Source organism: Pteropus vampyrus, unplaced genomic scaffold, assembly GCF_000151845.1.
Source record: "Pteropus vampyrus isolate Shadow unplaced genomic scaffold, Pvam_2.0 Scaffold5, whole genome shotgun sequence".
NCBI classification, from domain to species: Eukaryota; Metazoa; Chordata; class Mammalia; order Chiroptera; family Pteropodidae; genus Pteropus; species Pteropus vampyrus.
This window is the reverse complement of record NW_011888786.1, coordinates 2,769,063-2,788,480: the sequence shown is the minus strand read 5'-3', so window position 1 is coordinate 2,788,480 and position 19,418 is coordinate 2,769,063. Positions and strand designations below refer to the sequence as shown.

At 37.2% G+C, this 19,418-nt stretch overlaps 2 protein-coding genes across 9 annotated transcripts in view; one reads left to right on the top strand and one right to left on the bottom strand.

The window, feature by feature from the left end:
• LCORL (ligand dependent nuclear receptor corepressor like) overlaps positions 1-10,467 on the top strand; it is a 118,634-nt gene extending 108,167 nt beyond the window's left edge. For 7 of the 8 annotated variants that reach the window (XM_023534040.1, XM_023534037.1, XM_011365049.2 and 4 more), the window contains one exon: positions 10,155-10,323. In XM_023534040.1, coding sequence (XP_023389808.1) covers positions 10,155-10,168 — 14 coding nt within the window. In that variant the 3' untranslated portion in view covers positions 10,169-10,323. Of the gene's footprint in view, positions 1-10,154 lie in introns of all 8 variants that reach the window. The other variant, XM_011365094.2, reaches the window with a different exon arrangement.
• Positions 10,468-12,494: 2,027 nt separating this feature from the next.
• Positions 12,495-19,418, bottom strand: part of NCAPG (non-SMC condensin I complex subunit G) — a 28,577-nt gene continuing 21,653 nt past the window's right edge. Inside the window, exons 15-21 of the mRNA XM_011365022.2 lie at positions 18,551-18,732; positions 18,122-18,296; positions 16,149-16,310; positions 15,775-15,913; positions 15,292-15,378; positions 13,655-13,724; positions 12,495-12,719 (exon numbers count right to left, since the gene is read on the bottom strand). Of these exons, the coding sequence (XP_011363324.1) occupies positions 12,596-12,719; positions 13,655-13,724; positions 15,292-15,378; positions 15,775-15,913; positions 16,149-16,310; positions 18,122-18,296; positions 18,551-18,732 (939 nt within the window). The 3' untranslated portion in view covers positions 12,495-12,595. The remainder of the gene's footprint in view (positions 12,720-13,654; positions 13,725-15,291; positions 15,379-15,774; positions 15,914-16,148; positions 16,311-18,121; positions 18,297-18,550; positions 18,733-19,418) is intronic.

Below are 19,418 nucleotides of genomic sequence, written 5' to 3'. Positions count from 1 at the left end.
AGACAGATCATGTTTCCTCTGGTCCTGATTATGAACGTTTTACCACATTTTTTAGTCCTAACTCAAGGTATCCTTTTAGATTTGTATGGTGGAGGCAACCCTTGGCACAGAATATCTTTAAACATTTTTAAATAAAATTTCAAGTTGAGTTCCTTCACGTGCGGTGATTCAGCATTATTATTATTTAATGGAAAAAACTCTGAAGCTAGAGTCGATGATTTTCTAAATTTCATTTTGATAGAAAAAAACATTTCCAAATGATTCACAGTTTAATCCAGTTCGCTGCACAAGCATTCGCAAAGATGTATTCCCCCAGAAACACTGGCCGCCCGAGATGTTGTGTGCAAAGGGTTCCGTGGTGGGGACTGCTCAGTTCTCTCTCCTGGGCTTATCGAGTCACAGTGCCCTGCTGGCACGAGAAGCGACGTTCTCTAAACTTTATACATACCCTAACTTTTTATATCCGACTGAACATGGTTTGGGGAACGTAATTGGGAAATGTCGCTCTACCTAGTTTCCTGCTAGGATTTTTCTATATTTATTGCGATATTCCTAGAAATAATGGAATGACTGCAAAAATATGTTAATTTACATACTAGATTTGTCCTTGTTGTATACAAATTAAGTTAGAGTGATCAAAATTTTAAGTGCTTTATTAAGATTCACTATTAAGAGAACACTGGTAAACATTTATAAGCCAAAGGTGATCACATTCTGATCAGTCTGTTTCATACGTTTCGTTTTTGTGTATTAGATTTTGCTTCGTGTTGTGTTAAGAACGGAACAGCTGTGGTAGCAGTCAGTTCATGTGGCTTTACTGTCAGTTCACGTGGCTTTACTATATTACTGTCAGTTCATGTGGCTTTACTATATTACAAACAATGACAAAATCATTTACGAATTTGGGAAAACACGAGATCAATGTCTCCCCAAGCTTTAATTCACATTTTAATTTGGATGAAATGAAGATAGATATTTTAATGCAAAAATTAGTAAATTCATCGACATATTCATTTTTAGATGGGCTTCATTTAACCACTTTGCTAATTGCCAGTTCCATAAATAAAATAATTATAACTTTGATTCAGTTATTTAAAAAGTATTCTAATGAAATCAGGAATTTTTAATAAAAATCCATTCGGTTTATAATGGTATTTTTCCTAGCATTGTAATTTTCCCAGGGAAAGAAAGAGTTTTAGGTCTTAAAGAGCATCTCACTCTTGCCATAATACTTTGTTAAATATAAATCAGCTACTTTGATAATCCCTTGTCTTGATGTTTTTTTATTAGACTTCTTGGATATTTTATATCCCATTACTTTGTCAGCCATTACTGAATTTTTCAGATATTCTGCTTTACTAATTGCCACACATATTTCATGGGAAATCATTCAATTTAATCAACAAGTACTGGATACTTTTCCCTTTGATCTGTCAGATCTATCTATTGCGTTAGGTGTTAGAGTAACAAAGGAACTCAGGGAACATATCAAAAAATATTTCAAATTGTTTTTACTTTGGCCACATTAGTATAACTTGAAGAGCGATAATTTGGTTGATTCTCCATTCTAGTGGATTTGGAGTGTAAAACTTTTCAAACATAAAATTAATTTTCTAAATCGGAAGTCCGGCCCATGGCGATGGAGCGCCACCATGCGCATTCACTTTGATGTTGTCAGTCGCTGGTTTTGTGCCACAAGAGCTAAACTGAGCAGTTACAACAGAGACCATGTAGAGCCCACAAAGCCGAAAATATTTATTATCTGGCCCTGTTTGCTGACCCTTGTTTGTATCAGTAGAATTTTGATATGGTGTAACTAGAAAAAATGCATTGGGCTTTTTTAGTAGATTCAGATGATCATATCCGCTCGTCCCCCACACCCCCACTCACTCCTTCCCCTGGTCGCCTCCCTCCTCCCACACCGTGCAATATATTTCTGACGAGTAGTTGTTTTGCTTGCTCTCTGGGACGAGACCTGCCTTTATCCAGCAGAGTGGTGCTGGGGGAGCCATGAGCGCCAGTTTTATTCTGTTTTGTAAATCTTTATTCTCTTCCTGCAGCTTCCAGACCTGCTTTGTCTATATGAGGTAAGTTCAAGGGTCACCGTTCTGGTCCTTAACCAGCTGCCACCTGTTAGAACGAGATCGATCTCAGTGTTTCACACCTGAAGTTCCTTCCTCAAGTGTTCTCTCCTTTTCTAACCCCTTTTTCTTTTCTTTTTCCTCAGTTAGGAATTCAGAATTCTTAGTCCAGCATTCCAGGCTACCTTGTTTTCTCCTCATTTTCCTGAGCAGTCAACAGTTTTCTTTGTAGTGGAGCTGAGCATTCTGTGATGATTATGTTAAGCCTACTGAATTCACCTACTGTTTAATTACAAAAAAAAAAAAGGCGGAGTAGGGTCTGAACGATTTCATTCTGCCAGATTTTTTCTTGCTTTTTTTTAATTTTAAAGAAGATCTTGGCCGCTTCTTCCTTCCCTCAACTTCCAGTTTCTGCCACTTAGAAAATTCTTTTGTTTGGGACTTCGTTTCTGTTATATAAACATAGACAGCTAGATTGTAAAAGCCTGTATCAATAGATCCTACTAATTGTTCAAAAGAGTTTGTCTCCTGTGTGCCAGGCAATGTGCTAGATTTGTGAGATTAATGGGCAAGAAAACCAGATACAGTTCTTGCCCTCATGGTTCAAGTTTATTTGAAGAGGCCTTAACTAAATAATTACACAAATCTTACTAGTTCTTAATTAGTAGGTGGTACAATGAGAATTCCTTCTAGGGAGATTTAAGTCCGGGAACTGGGGAAGACTCCCCTAAGGAAATGGCCATTCAGCTGAGTCGTGTGAGTAGGGATTAACCTGGCCACGTGGCCGTGGCCGATGACCGGGAGGGAGGGAAAAACTTTCCAGGAAGAAGGAATTGCAAATGAAAAAGTCTGAGTTGGTGTATTCTGGGCAGGTTTGAGGGATGAGGAATGACTGGTGTGTAGGAACGAGAGAGAAAGAAGGCTTATGGTGTGGAGATTGAGGCGTAAGCGAAGCATAGACCACACATGTTCTCGTAAGCCATGGTTATGTACTTTCAGTGGCTTCCAGTTGCTCTTAGAATAGAGATTTAACTTGGAAGTGGAGAAGGTATATGACATCATCAGATTCTCCTTTCTATCCTTTGAATCTTTTAATTCAACAGCATCATGGAAAATGTGAGTGAGGGCGTAGACCATGTGGTAGTCCAGATGAGAACTGTGCTGCTTTAAAGCAGTGGTTCCCAAACTAGTGAGTTTTAGAATCACTAGCAGGCCTTTCTTAAAAAAAGAGATGGCTCGGCTCCAGCTAGTGTGTTTCAGTAGGTACGGAGTAGGACGCAGGTGACGTTTGTGTTGCTGATCCAGAGAACAGACCTTGAGAACCATTGGTGTAGAATGTACAGTAGCGTTGCAGTGGCAGCAAGATTAATTCTTTACTAATGTGATCATGTTATAAGTTCCCTCTAAACACTGCTTTAGCTGTAATTTCCCATGTGCCTTGTTTAACTCATAGATTATTTAGAAGTGTGCTGTTTAGTTTTCAAATAATCGAGGATTTTTCCAGACATCTTTCTGTTGCTGATCTCTAATTCTGTTATGGTCATAAAATATGCTTTGGGATATGTTTTTAATCCTTTTGAATTTACTGAGATTTGTTTTTTGGGTTCGGTCTATCCAAATCTACCTTGATAAATGTTCTTTGTGTTCTTGAAAATAGTGTGTATTCTGCTGCTGTTGGGTAGAGCGTTAGAAATGCCAGTCAACTCTTTTACATCCTGTGGTGTTTCATTCTACTTGTTCTATTGATTTTGAGAGAAAAGTATTGAAATCTACAACTATCATTCTGGATTTTTCTATTCTTTCAGTTCTATCAGGTTTTGTTTTATATAGTTTGAGGCTCTGTGATTAGGTGCATACACATTTAGAATTTTTATGTACTTTCGATGAATCAACTTTTTTATCTTATGAAACGAACCTCTTTATCTCTGGAAATACTCCATGCTCTGAAGTCCATTTCGTCTGATAGTACTTTGGTCATTCCAGCTTACTTTTCAGTAGTGTTAACATGGTATATCTTTTCCCATACTTTTTATTTTTAACCTGTTTGTATCTTTGTATTTAAAGTGGGTTTCTTTTAGGCAGCATTTAGTAGAGGCTTACTTTTTCATCCAGTCTGATAATCTCTGCCTTTTAATAGACTCAGCCTTGAGAAAGTCCCACTTTTTAGCGAGGCAGAGCAGGATGACTTGCAGTGTTAGGCAGAGGCTTGGGCTTCCATTAAAAAAAAAAAAAAATTACCATGGATTGTATGGCTTAAATGACAGAAATTTATTTTCTCACAGTTCTAGAGGCTGGAAAGTCCAAGATCGAGGTCTGGAGGGTTTAATATCTGGTGAGGGCTCTCTTCCTGGCTTGCAGACAGCCACCTTCCTGTTCCCTGGTGTCTCCTCCTCTTATAGGGACACCAATCCCATCAGAGTAGGGCCACACCCTATGATGTCATTTCACCTTGATTACCCCCTGAAGGTCTTGTATCTCTAAACAGTGTGGGGTTAGCGCTCCAACATATAAACCTGGGCGATACACACTTCAGTCCGTAGCAGAGGAAATGGTCAACAGGGTTGAATGTTAGGAAGGCAAAAAAAAAAACCCTGAAAATTAAATATCATTCATTACACTCGTCAGTTCATTGGTGACTGTAGTAAGTGATATTTTCATGGAGTGAAATTGGAGTAGGTTAAAGAATAAAAGGTAAGAAAATAGTGGCAGCCGGTATAGGGAAACTCATTAACTCCAGAATTTGAAGTTAAATAGATGAGGTCAAACTTAATGGTTTCAGGTTCTTTAAAGAAACTCTTGAAATTCCAAATCCCATACAAGAATTCAGTTTATCCATGCGTACAGCCGACTTCTTTCTTCCTTCAAAAAGATTAATTTGTGTTCGTGAAACGCAACCTAAAGAATACTCTTACGGGAGCTCTCAAAATCATTAGTCTATGCCCTAGCACTTCTTTTTTTAACTTTGAGAAATTGAAATATGATTAGCAGCTCCTAATTTCGTTAAATCTGAGGGAACTGCATACTCTATATAGCTCTTCTGGGATAGTTATCGCTGTAGCCTGTTGGGATATCTTTCTGTCTGAGATCTGGAGCCCACATACTTGTCATGTGTCAAGTATTTGAAGTATTAGATAAATGGATATTAATGTGGAGAATTATGACAGAATTACAACCCAAGTTAGTGTGCAGGGCAGGGTCACAGATCATAGGCACTAAAGACTTCCATTTATTAGTTTTGTGACCTGGATAAGTCATTTTTTACTTCTTTGAGCCTCAGTAGTGGCGGTTAGAATCGAATGAGGTAATGTAAAAAAGGCTTTTAGCATAGTGCCTGACATAGAGTAGCTGCTTCATAAATATTTTCAGGCCTGTCTCGATCACACTAAAATGGACTGTTTCCTACAGCTTGGCTAGCTTACATTAAAGTGCATAGTCTATATGATAGAAATGAACCATCACATATCTACAGTAATAAGTAAAACAAGTTTAAATCATTAGAGTTGGATTTTTTAAAATTCTTTTTGTTATAATTATCAGTAACCATTAAATCACAAGTGACAATTGTATTTCCATGACTCAGAAGATTTTTATACTTTCCAAATGCATATATTCTGTGAACTTCCATTCAGCTGGTGTAGAGAGGCTCTATTTTAGGGTGGCTGAAATCACTGAAATATTAAAAACAGGCTTAGATGTCTAGATAACCACTTCGGGCCACCCTTTACCTTTGTTCAGCCCTCACTACCATCAAGATCCTAAATTTGATAGAAGAGACCTTATTAGAGGTTTAGAAACCTCTCCAGTTTCTTCCCCCTTTCACCAAAATATGCAGTGTTAAACTAAACCTTCGCATTTGTCTATAGTTCTTTATGGTTTTTAAGGCGCATTAAGGGGCTCTCATTAGATTATCGGAAATGTAAGGTAAGCAGGAAAAAAGTCATTTGATTTTTTTTTTTTCTCACAGATGAGGAAAATGAGACTGGAGGAGGCTAAGGTCAAATTAGGCTGATTATTAATAGTGTCAGAATTGGAATCTAGGTCTTTACATTCTTTTCCCTGATTCTGTACTCTCAAGAGTACCACTCTATACACTTGCTGGCCTTTCAGCAGCATCCTGGATATGGACATAGACAGCCACTTTATCAGGCGATGGATTTAAATGCTTCTCAGATTTCTAATCATGACGTGTAAAGCACAGAAGCCACGAAATGTAAGACATAAATTTGATGATCTAAAACTTAGAGTAGGTTCATGACAAAATCACCTGTAGGCTGATACAACTAATGAACCAGGCAGGGTAGGGAGGAGAATGAGATTGTAAAACAGAACAAAAGGTTAATCTTAACTGCATGTCAATAAAAAGATCATCCATTGGCAAAGAACACAGAAAGGGAAATACAGATAGCTTCTCAGATATGAAAATAAGTTTAACCTTCCTCAGAGAAATGCAAATTAAACAATGGCATACCCTTTTTTATCCTATCATTTTTCCACAATCCCTAAGTTTTATTATATATTGTTGAGTGTGAAGGATCAAAGACATTTTCATATATTATTAGAGTAAAATGGTACACAATCTATGAAAGATATTTTGGTAATACCTACCAATTTGAAAACCACCTTTTGACCCAACTATGCTACTCCTGGATATTAACCCTGCAGGTGTACCTGCATACATACTTAAAGAGACATGAGAAGATTCAGTATATTGATACTTTAAGCAAAAGATTGGAATAGCCTGAAAGTCCATTTGTTGAAGACCGGCGAGTAAATTATGCTATATGCATAGAGTGGAATTCTCTGTAGCTGTTAAAAAGAATCAAGTATTCATTGTACAGATATGAAGCAATCTCCAAAATGTACATATTTTTAAAAGCAAGATACAGAACTGTATACAAAATCGTATAGGGGGCAAGGAGACAGTTGAAGCACAAATATGGATCTATGTCAGTGTGAGGAATACACAGGAAATTGGTAACAGTAGGGACTAGGAACAGTGAGAGACTTCATTGTATGTTTTGCAGTAATTGATTTTCTAGTTTCAGAAACATAGTACCATTTTTAAAACATACAAAAGAAAAGGCTGTTTAAAAAGTATACCAAGAAAAGTTAAACATTTATTAATCTCTCACTTCATATAAATGTGTTTTATACCACAAATTCCTGACATAAACCTAGTTTAGTCAAAATTTTAATTTTCAAATATAAAGGAATATTTGTTACAAACTCCTCTAGATTGTAAATTCTTTGAAAGCATGGACTGTGTCTTCCTCATCTCTGTGTTCCAAAGTGCTTACTAGTGGATACTCAATGTTAAAAAATCTAATGGTATAGAAATGGAATTGAAAAGTGCTCTGGTGGGTTCTAGATTACAGGTGCAGGTTCTTACATTAGTCTACACATCTGGTTAGGACACTAAAAAAGAGCAGTTTCTCTGTTTCTTATATCTTAGTTGCCCATCTTTTTTTTTTTTTTAAAGGGGGAGCAAGGTCTAGGATGGTCCCTTCCAGCTCTTGTTCAGTGTCTCTGGCTAGCACTTCCTAAGATAGCTGTTTTCTTCAGTTAGTGTTGTATAGATCAGTAATGCCCAAACTTTGCACGCCAACTAGGTTTAAGTGTATATTTGTGAATTATACATGTCAATCTGTATATTAGTACTGAGTTCTTTTTAAAAACGAATTGATAACTTTTCTTCTCATGCATGTATGTAGGTTTTTTTCCTCCTATTCAACATAATTTTTATTTCATCCAAGGCAAAGCTAAATAAAATTCTACAATGCAAAATATGTTGTAAAGGCAAGACTGTCTGATCACATCCATTTTGTGCTCGAACACCAGTCAGTGCTAAGAGTGTACACAGCTGCGCCTGCTGGGGGCACCTTGAACCTGAGGCCCCCCAAGCCCCTCTGCTGCATCATTTTGATCTATAGTTACATAGGAAATTGACTGTGGATATTGTTGTCATCTAAGCCAGAGGAATAAACCATGCATGAGATAGTCAAAAGCACTGTATATCAGGTGGGCGGTGGGAGAGTAGGAAGCCCAACCTGGGACAAAGTGAAGCAAGCTATAGGATTTTCCCAAGAAGTCTCTCTCCCTTCACCCCTCTCCCCCAGCACTTCCATGGCAGTTGTCTGTGACAGTGAGATGGAGTTATGGAGCCCAGGAGCATAGCTGGTTTTTCCACTCTGTCTCATCCTTTCTCTAAGTGCCCCAACAGATACAGCTCAGACCAGGAAAGATCACTCCTGAAATGTACAGTCTCTCCATCTAAGGCACACTCGGCCTTTACACACACCTCCATACATCCCCTCTCCATGAACAGCCCACCCACTCCACAGTCATGCACCTTCCACACCTGCTGCAGACATGGACACCCTCAGCTGCCACCATCTCAGGAGCTTGTGTACCCAAATTTGGAGTATACTCTAGAAGAGTAACTTGAAAAAACTGTCTTTACAGTGTTGTAAATGGTGATAATATAGTTATTAAAATATTCTGATGAATATACCTTTGTCAGATAGCAAACAAAACAGAATTGTTCATGACCATTTCTTGCTCCAGGCTGACATTTTGGAGTTTGATATTTGATATACTTATCTACCAAGCTATCTTGATTAATATAATTGAATTTTCATAGCTTGCCTCAGAGTTCCTCAAAGAAGTGTACATCAAACTTTTGGGAATACAGTTAATAAAAATATGAACACTACCAGTCCTTGAAAGAAGGGAAAACTTTGCTGATTTATTTGAGCTTTGCTAAAACAAAATACCTTGAGGGCCATGAGGCCACCAGTTTAATAAGAACCAATATAAATATATTCGAAAATCAGTGAAGATTTCTGATATGAATGGAAATGTTTTGGAGCTCTCATTTGTCAAATATCAGGCCATGATTTACTTCAAATATAATTCTATCAACCACGTGTCTATGTTTTGGCTTTCTAAGTGATTTACTATTTTTGGTGAGTAGTCTTTTGAGCTAGCTTGTAGTTTGTCAGTTTGTTTCATATCTGTTTATAAAACTAGAACCATGCCATTCAGTGGAACTGAATCAGGGACTGTTCACCTGAGAACTCAGTAAGAACATGGTAGCTGTTCAAATATGGTATATCAGGTTAGATCTCTCTGGCTAGCTGAATGGCAAACGAGTCAGTTGATTGAGGCTACAAGGAGAGATCAGGAAAATGCTCCTGAACTGTGGATGCTGCTGCCACTTACCAGCTCCAGCAAGTCACTTAAACACTAGGGCCTGGCTCACTTTCCTCTTTACTGATGCGAAGACTACAGACCTGTGACTGGGAGCAGCATAGGAATGATGAGGTCCAACCAAGCGGATCCGCGAAGGATCAAATGAGCTCATGTATAGTGAACTGTTAGTTTATATAAACGTAAGGATTCCCATCTGAAGATGCGCATCATTATTAAGACTTGGGATTACATGTGGAGGGAACTAGCTACCCTTTGGACGCTCAGTTTCTGTGATTCTAAAGATTTTCATCAGAGAGCTAGTAGGCATAAGGGAAAGAGCAAGGACTGTATTCCAATTCCTTCTCGGTGACTGCATGTCCTCTCCGAGACTCACTTTTGTCATTTATCATGATGATAGGTATACCAGCCTTGCTTGCTTGTTATGAAACTTAAATGAGATAATGGATGTGAATGTGCCTAGAACATAGTTGGCATTCAACAGAGGTTAATTCCTTTGTCTCGAAGTGGCTCTGATCCTGGTTGGTTAAAGGACAAGTTAAAAGGGTTGAACCCTGCCGAGCTCAGTAGCTTAAATGTCCTCTGATGTGTCCTGTTGGAATCTGCATATACAGTGAAGGTTTTCTACACAGTGGTATCTGGGTGACCTCTGAAGCACCCAGCTTATATAGGTATTTTATCAGTTCAGTAAGGAGACAGGGGCTAAAAACAAACACAACTCTTGTACTTTCCAGATCATAAATGCTCTATCCACTCATGTTTAGAGGTCCCAACAATAAAACTGAGTTTTATTTTACAAAGTTGATAATTTCTTTGACGTAAATAAAACTGAAATGCTTTGCACTTTTTTTTTTTTTTCCCCAGCGTGCTACAAATGAAAACCGATGAGAAACTGAATTTGTCTGATGGGAATACAGCAAGTCGCCCTTTGAGCCCCATTAAGATGTGCCTTAATCGTCCCATTGAATGGAATCTGAATTTGACAGCAGCATCTCTAGCAAGCTGTACAGTTCATAACCAAAATCTCCAAAGTGAAGAGAAATAGATCGCACTTCTTCTTGCACTATCTTTATTTTGTACGTCAATATTCTTTCTGCTGAACAATAAGCATTTATCAGTTGATCTTGAAATATTTCTAGTCCTGTGATTTGTCTTTATATTAAATCATTAGCATTAATCATTTTGATTATATTTGTATGTTTTACACAATTTACACCAGATCATTGTGGAACTCTGCAGTACAGTTGGATTTTGATGTTTCTCTTTTTAATGGTATTTTGTGATTTTTTTTTTTTATGCCCTAAATTTAAGTACACGGTTGTCCCCGGTTTCATTTCTGTGCACAAAGTTTTAATATATAACGCATTATGTGATTTAGAAGGCTAGTCTTGTAAAGATTTGTGATGACCTGACCCATGAACAGTTGTATAACAGGTGGATACCAACTACCTCGAGCAAACTGGCAAAAGGCAAAGGTATCTCTTAGAAGTCTATCTCTTTCAAAGTTATATATGTATAGAAAATTCGATCCTAGTTTATCATCAAGTAGCATGTTTTCCATTCATAGAATCCGAACTGACCAGTTTTCTTTCTCCGTACTTTTCAACCTTTGAAGTCTGTGCGTGCTAAGAACAACGGCACAATTGCATGTTTACTCTTCAGCAAACCTGTGCCTCCTACAGACAAGAATACTGTTTGGTTTCTGTAAGTTACCAGTTTTGAATGAAAGAGGGTAAATGGATTTATACCTATTGATTTTATTGTATTTTAGCCATTTATTTTAAAGTGTAAAGGGATGTCTTTTTAAAATCAGGATATTCCTTTAATAGTGCAAAAGCATAACGTCAGCAGTGGCTTATGTGATTGTGTCTAAAACTTGATAGTGAGAATACTAAAGGTTTGGTGCTTAAATTTATTTTTCCCAGCCAGAGAAAGCTTTGGTACGGTGGTCCATGTAAGTAGAGAAGAACATGGTTCCTTCCCGATGGATAGCCTGGCTATGAGGTAAATGGAATTTAGTTTGTGTATATTTTAAGTCCTTATTTCTCCCTACCCTCCAGAAAAATATTTTTAAAACTACAGGGATTTAACAAAAGATTTACGTAAAGAATTTGAAGCACAGGAAGACACAGAGCCAACAGAATGAAAAACAATCATCTATTTTTCATTGTTTTATATCACTACCATATCCGTCTTTTCCTTTTGCTTAATAAGCATTCTTAGTAACTTTCAGACTCCTTTTATATTTCTGAGTTTTATAAAGCACATGTATATGTATGTAATATAGCAATTTGGTTCTAAAAAGCACAACAATCTTAACTTTAGCTCCATCTGAGAACATCACCTTAAATAAATGGCCTCTGGTAAATCAACCTATAAAAGCACAATTATAACAGATCCAATGTTAGGGCGTTTCTATCTGAATAATTAATAAAGAAAAAAGGTAATTATCGGAGGGATAAGAAAAGGTGTTTTGGTGGGTTTTGAAGAAGGAAAGAGGACTGATTTCATATAGTAGAAGTTTCATGTCAGACAAGTGCCAATTTCAGAAGATAAATGAAATTGACAGTAAAATAGTGCCCATGCGAGGGCTTCCTGTCACATTCTTTTCCCACTAGTATTTTTCGTCCACAATAAATATTATTTCATTTATGCCAAAAACATAGAAAGCAAGTCCATGACTAATACGTGTATGTGAATATCCCCTAACCCAGGAAACACCATCACAAACAAGAAAACTAGGGCTCTCGTATGCAAATAATTTAGGAAGAGAAATTACCCAGGCAGGTAGCATTACCAAAAATGATTTTAGTGTGAGAAACACAAAACAAAATGATCAAAATGAGAACTGTTGGACTTGGATGCTGCATACTTTGGTTCATTATACTAGTCCTCCCTGGAAGTAAGCTGCTTTCTAGACAGTTTGTGGTACTTCATTTGCCCTTGAGGTGTCGCTTTTTAAATGTGTTCTGAGGTTGGAAATGTGCCCCATCTAAATCATAAGCTGCTCAAATGCAAACTACTGAGCATTCACATGCATCATCTGGAAAGCGAGGTTCGTAGGCCCACCCGCTTTAGATTCTGATTAGACCCCCTCACCGATCTGGATGGTCCCTGGAGCGCACTGACGGACACTGTCCTAAGGCTTCAGTACAGACCCCAGTGATGTGGAATCTCAGCAGAAAGTCCTACAAGACATCAGGCTTTTTCTGATTTTGACACGAGGGTAAGTTTATTAAAGCAAAGAAGTGAACATAATTTTAAAGGACATTTGTGAAAGGACTCCACCGCCATCACCTCTTCTCCTAATTTACATCTTCACTGAGAAACGGCTCAAGGTTAAGTTTACTTTTTTCTAGTGCTGCTGTTTTGGCTCGTCTTGGTAATCTCCTCTTCATTTCTGATGCTGGCTCTGGAACTTCATGATCACTAAACAAATGTTGAAAATACACCAATTTAAGTACAAGCTTTAAAACCACAGTTTATAAATAAAACTTCTTTGTTTCTGACTCTCATTCGATCAGTGTGTAATTGATATCTTCATTTCACTAACTGAAAACTAAAATCTCAACCCAAACCAAAAAGCTGGCTGTCCGGCAAACTGAAATCGTGGAAAACCCAGCTAATTTCTTTTTATAACTGGTATTATATAGAAGGGAAAAACAAACAAACTTTTGTAATGAAGATTGTAATTAAACAGGGACCATAACAACTGCCCAGGAGTTTTTGGGGGAAAACAAGGAATGGAAGAAAAAAATATACATACTCTTGATTTAGGCAATAAATTCTTAAAACACCATAAGCACCATGTTTCCCCAAAAGATTTTTAAATTTAGTCAAAACTTAGATACATATTGAAAATACAGTTTTACCGGTAAATAGATGAGTGTAAGATAGCTGCAGCGTTCCGCTTCCCACAGTGGCTTACTTGGCAGAAACCAAATATAGACACGATACCACTGACACGTCCAAATTAAAGGCAGAAATAGCCTATCATTGTAAATATAGAGAACCGAAACCTAAATCTAAAGAGTTAGCTAATTCAAGCTTAGGAGTCATAAACGATCATGTACGTAGACGAACACAGGGAAGCATAAATGGAAAATGCATTCGAGTTTTCATTGCCTAGTAGTAAAAGGCCAAGCTGCTAACAAGAAAAGCAGATCAGCCATAGGAAGTCAAATGCTCTTGATAATAGAATTTTAGGATATATATCCAAGACAGTGATTTATAGGTTTCACTGGTTATCTTGTTATATATTGAGTTTCTGTCACAGTAGACGCAAACTACAATGTTTTTTCTACTTCCAGACCATAAAAATAAATAAAGATTAGGTCTACGTATTCTGGGGGTGCGTGGCATACCTTTCGAAGTCAGCCTCAGAAATCTGCCGTCCTCTGTTAATCCTGGTTGAAGCCGTCACTTTTCTCCGTCCTTAAAGACAGTTCATTATGAAAATTATCAGTTGCTTACTATTTTTAATCTATTTTCTGGGCTCCCTAATCCTTTATTTTCCGTCTTCAACAGATTTCCTCCAAGTCTCCAGCCACCTTGACAGCAATTATCAACCCCACAGAGAAAAGGAACCTAACCAAGATTCAAAATTAATTTATTTTGTTAGCTCTGAGAATAGGCAAGGGAAAATATGGAAATTAAGTTATAAGGTGGCAGATTTTAGTTAAATGTATTTGGAGGAAAGCATATGAAAAACATGTTATATAAAGAAAGTACCTCTATTCTGGCTACAGCACAAGGTGTATGGAGAAAAAGTAGAAAGGTAGGTTAAGACCATAAACAGGTCCAGGTCCTAAAGAAACAACTTTAATCATTAAAGTAATGGCTTCTTGTGAAATACTTAATATATACATTGCCAATTCAAACATTTCAGTATAAAAACTAGAGCCTTTATATGCTGGGAGTTAGAAAAATTCTTGCTAGAAGTTTACAAGGTTAAAAAGTAAGACACAGTTTGGCCTTGGATGCTCCCCATCTGTGATAACTAAACAACACATATAAATGAAGTTTGAGCTATGTGGGGGGTTGGGGGGGAAGGTGGCATTCTCATGGTACATTATCTGACTAAAAGCAATCTGATCAAAACCATATTGCTTGGTATGATCATTTGGTTGAAATTTGTATACCCTTCTTATTCATGTGAAAGTTTGTTCTTCCCCCCGCCCTAAACCTTATGCATTTGCTTTTAAATATCTAATGCAATTATCCCCAAGAAAATATCCAACAATATGGGACTAATTTGGGACATCCAGCAAATAGTATTTAAATAGCTGGCTACAAAACAATATTATGGCCAGATTCCATTTAGAACCCAATTAAATCTGCATAGAAAAAGACCTCAAAAAACATTCTTCAAGGATTAAAATAGTATATGGCTCATGAGTAGTAGTATTAGTGTTCTTTATATTGGTTTGCTTGGATGTATTTTCTGATTCTTCTGTAATAAGCATGTATTGCTTTTGTAATAAAATAAAACAATAAAAAGATCTTGAATTTCAGATTTTTTCCAAGTGATCCCCTAACAGTCAACAACTACATTATTCCAACAACTCTCCTATTGTTGGATATCCCTTGGGAAATAAATTATTTTGGGAAAATATGAAGTAAAATGGGAAAAAAGAAAACAAGCCAGAAAACTACTACGCAGATGAAAGGGACAAAACTGCTTAATCATGTAAAGGCTAAAACATAAACAACTGATAACATAAAACCATCACGGATCATTTCCTAATAAAAATCGATTTAATCCAAATAATCCTTTGCAATATGATCTTTTGCATCATATTTCTTTCAAGCAAAAACACCTGATACAATCTCTTAGGTAACAAAGCAAAACCTAACATTAGCTGAAAGAATTAAAAAATACCTAAGACATTTATAAAGCTGTTCCTAAGGACACAAAGATAAGGAAACTTACAAAGTATTTCATTGGGAAACGAAACTGAAAAGTTTTATTACAAAACTAGTCTATCCACACACTACCTACCTCTGTTAGTCTTTTGCTGAATGGATTTCGATGCTTGCCTTACTCTTACATCCTTGTGAGGAGTTACAAATAGCTCTCCATCCTTTTCTATTAAAAGAAAGTATGCAACAATGTAAATAAAAAAGACTCTAAGTATTTTAAATGGTCTTTCCAAGTCAATTTTTCATAAAACATATGACAACCAGTCCCATTAGCAGCCACTGAAAATTGATCATGTCAGTGTTCCACAAAATGGTGAATACTAGAAAGTAAGCAAGCAAAACTCCTAAAAGGATAGTATGCAAGATCATATGGTGAGAAAAGTACACCAAAAAACTAAAAGTAGAATAAACACTTATCAGTAATACATTTTCCCAAGGAGATTAATTAGAAAAATTTTCTGAAACCCAGCCACATTATAAGGAAAAAAAAAAAAAAAAAATGTGTCTCAGTAAAGATGAAAAGGATAGAATCTTATAAATATTCAGGTTAGTATGTTCTTACCATCTTCATTTTTATAAACAGTCATAGTCGTGCTGGCATCCTGTGTGGCTACAGCTTGGTCACCAGATTCTTTATTTCCTTTTTCTAACTTTATCTTGATTTTCTCCAAAGCTCTCAGACACGTCCTATCTTTTACTTGCTATAACAGAGAACATTATCAACATTTTTTAAATGAAGCATTTTTTCATCTTCCTCCAAAAAAGCTATATGCTGACATCAAGTTCTTTTAAAACATTCTAAAAATTATATTAAATTTATGATGGAAATATTTACCTCAAATGAGCAAAGTCACAGTATACTAACATGAATAATATAACTATACAAATTCTACTTTGATAAAATATATACATAAGAGTAATTAGAAAATACTTTACCTCCAGAATCTCATTCAACAGAACCAAAAGATCTTTAGCAAGACTGTTACTGAGTTCCAAAGAACTCAAGGATTTTGTATAGACCCGAATTTCTGGTGAAAATGGACATTTTAAGATCTCATTGCAAATTTTTATAGCCAAATTGTCATGAACTGTTAAAGCCTAGAAAATCAAGAGAAAAATCTCTGTAAATTAAAAATGGCATGATTACAATACAGCCCTACACACTAGCAAACATTTCTACTATCTTTAATCATCTCAAATACAAAATGTCTAAAACCAAATTTAACTTATTACTTCCCAAATGCGCTTCCTTGACTTCCTATAGTGGATGCTGTGGTTCAAGCCCCAGATGCACCCCCTGCATTCATTCCCCCAGCTGATATGAGTTTTGGAGGCTAAAAGTTCCCAGGTGCAGCACTGGTCTCGGCTGCAGACAGTGAGCCCTGCCCAAGATCACACCTCCCCAAGAGTTAGTCCACATGCAGTGACTAGTAGATGGACAGGCACAACGGCCCAGCTTCGTCGCAATTCTGGATAACGCAGAGGACATCCCAGTCATGGAACGTCCCATGGGATCGCCCTGAGACCTTAAGACTGCATGACAGTCAACTTCTCCCGCTGCCCCAACCTATTTCCCTCCCTCTTCCAAGATGCTGATCCTGCGAATTTACTTCCCAATGAAATGTCAACATCTTTGAGGACTTGTCACCATACTTAGAACCTTAGTTAGTCATCGCGAATGCCTCCATCTCCCTTGCCTTTCGATGCTCTTTCCTCTTGGCTTTTTAACCCATCATTTTTTCTGACAATTTCTTCTATTTTTTTCCTACTTGCTACTACTATTTTCTATTCTATTTCTACAAGCTTTTATCTCCTATTTATGTATTTTAGCTGCTCTTTCATATTCTCTCTATTCCTCTCACCAATTCACCTCACATAACAGTAGTCATCACCAAATGAATCTGTCTAATAAGTAACTTCCATTCCATTAACCCTTTCATCATACACCCTGCATAGTTACTCACTGCAAACAAGGCCAACTCCACATTCCCCATCCTAATGTTCTGCCAACAGGCCCACTCAGGCCTTAGCCAGAAAGCTTTCCCATCGTTCAGACATGACTTACACAACCAACTACACTGACTCATCCTTAATAAAAGTCTCTCTCTACGCAAGCCACTCCCCAAATCCCAACAAGGGCTGACTGAATTGGACCCAGTAACGCTGTGAGCATCACTCTTGTCTAAAGCCCTAAATCACTTAGTGGCTGTATCGCTGCCCATTACTGTATTTTGCCTAACGTGCTCTGGCTGAAACTGTGGATGTGAACCCTGAGGATACGGAGAGCCGATTGAAAATGTATTGAAAAACGTCTGCGTGTAAGTGGACCCACGCAGTTCACACCCATGTTCAAGGGTCAACTGTACTTTCAACTTAATCAGCTGGCACCTGAAATTAATAATGTTAATGTTCAACATGGTGATAAGTTTGATCAAATGATATCAAAATATTAAAAACTCAGATTAAATTTAATTTGTGTGATGGTTTTGTTAACTTATCCTCTTTAAATTAAAAATAAAAATAAGCTCGAGGCAAGTTTTGTTCTTTGATTTCTCCCTCCTCCTATCAGACACAGAGCAGGTAAACCAACATTTGAAGACTCAAGGAGTCCTAGATAACATAAGTCATTATTCAGAATACTTAACAGCCAGTAGTAGGTGAGGAGGGTACTGAGGATGGTTGCTTTTTGTTGACTTCTTTTCAGTAGCAAAAATGTCAGCATTGGCTCCTTCTATCTCTGTATTTCACAAAAGATCTTTTCTTACTTCGTGTTATGCGCCACCACACAGACCAGCAACCTCAAGATCGAAATGTACCTCTATTTCAAGATTCTATCACAGGGATTATTCTCCCTCCAAAAATCAGTGACCTGCAGGCTAAATCATCCACAGGCTAACATACTCACTCACCTGATAATCTTGGGAATTCTTGGCCTGAGGATTTAAGCCACTCGGTCTTGTCAAATCTACAAGTAACTCGGCAACGTTAGTGATGTCTATTTCAGATAAAGGAGAAGACGCAGGGGCACTGGCCAGTGTTTGCAGAGTTGGAAGAAAGGCTTCTTCAAAACATTCTTGATTAGTCCTATTGAAAAACGATTTGAAAGTATACTGGCAAAGAAAAAGCAAATGATTCTTTAAAAAATTTATTATATATAAAATCTACCCCCATCAAGATAGTACATTTCATCTCGGAAAGAGCCAAATAAGTCAAAGTAAATAAAATCTATGTAAGTTCTTCTCATTTCATCGCTTACCGCTGGAGGAAAATAAACAACAAAATACTATAGACATGACTCTTGGGGAGCCTGATTGCGATTTAGCAATACGACAGAATACCTGCTTGCATAAGCAAACATGGGGAAGAACACGCCGAGGCAATGTCGAAGTCGGACGTCCTCTTCGGTCACAGGATTGTACCACAACAAGATGAGACGGGAAAGGATCCTGCTGCTGGCCAAACGCCCACAGAACATCAGCTTGGCTAGTCCCTCCGCAGCTCCTGTCCTGAGTTCACACACCTAATAAAAATGACTTTCATTACAAAAAATGTATTTCTATTTCCTTTTTAAGCCTTATAAAGTGTAGCCTGTTCTACAATATTTTTATATGAACTACCCCAAAATCATTCATGTTACTGTGAATTTGTTAAAGGCACACAGATTTTGTTTCTCCTTTCAGGTTAAGGCTATAGGACAAATTATTTGTCTACCTATGAAAACTTCAATTCTCTTAAAATTCTTTAGAAGAACCAAAAGGCCTTTTAAATGTTGTGAAACCAAAAATCAGTGTGTATTAAATGCTTATCATGGTGCTAAAATACAAAAAAAAACCCTCAGTAAATACCCTGACATCAGAGGAAGGTACCTATAAATGAAAGCTCCAGAGGTAGGAGAGGCAGTGTGTCTGAACTATGGGGAAAATGTGAATAGAAGGTATAGAAGTGGAAAAAGACATTCCTAGAAGCAGTAACCAAAAACTTAAAGAAAATGGAAAAGAAAATACAGTGGTATGCAAACGAAGGTACAGGTATAAAAGAGTGACAGTTTAAAACAGTGGTTATTGGGGCTGAATTAAATTCAAACCTCTGACACTTCCTGGCTGTATGACCCTGTGCATGTTACTTATCACTTTTCTCATATACCAAAAGGGGGTAATAACAGTAATCACAAGACAGTTACATGTAAAGCTCTCAGAATTGCTATCT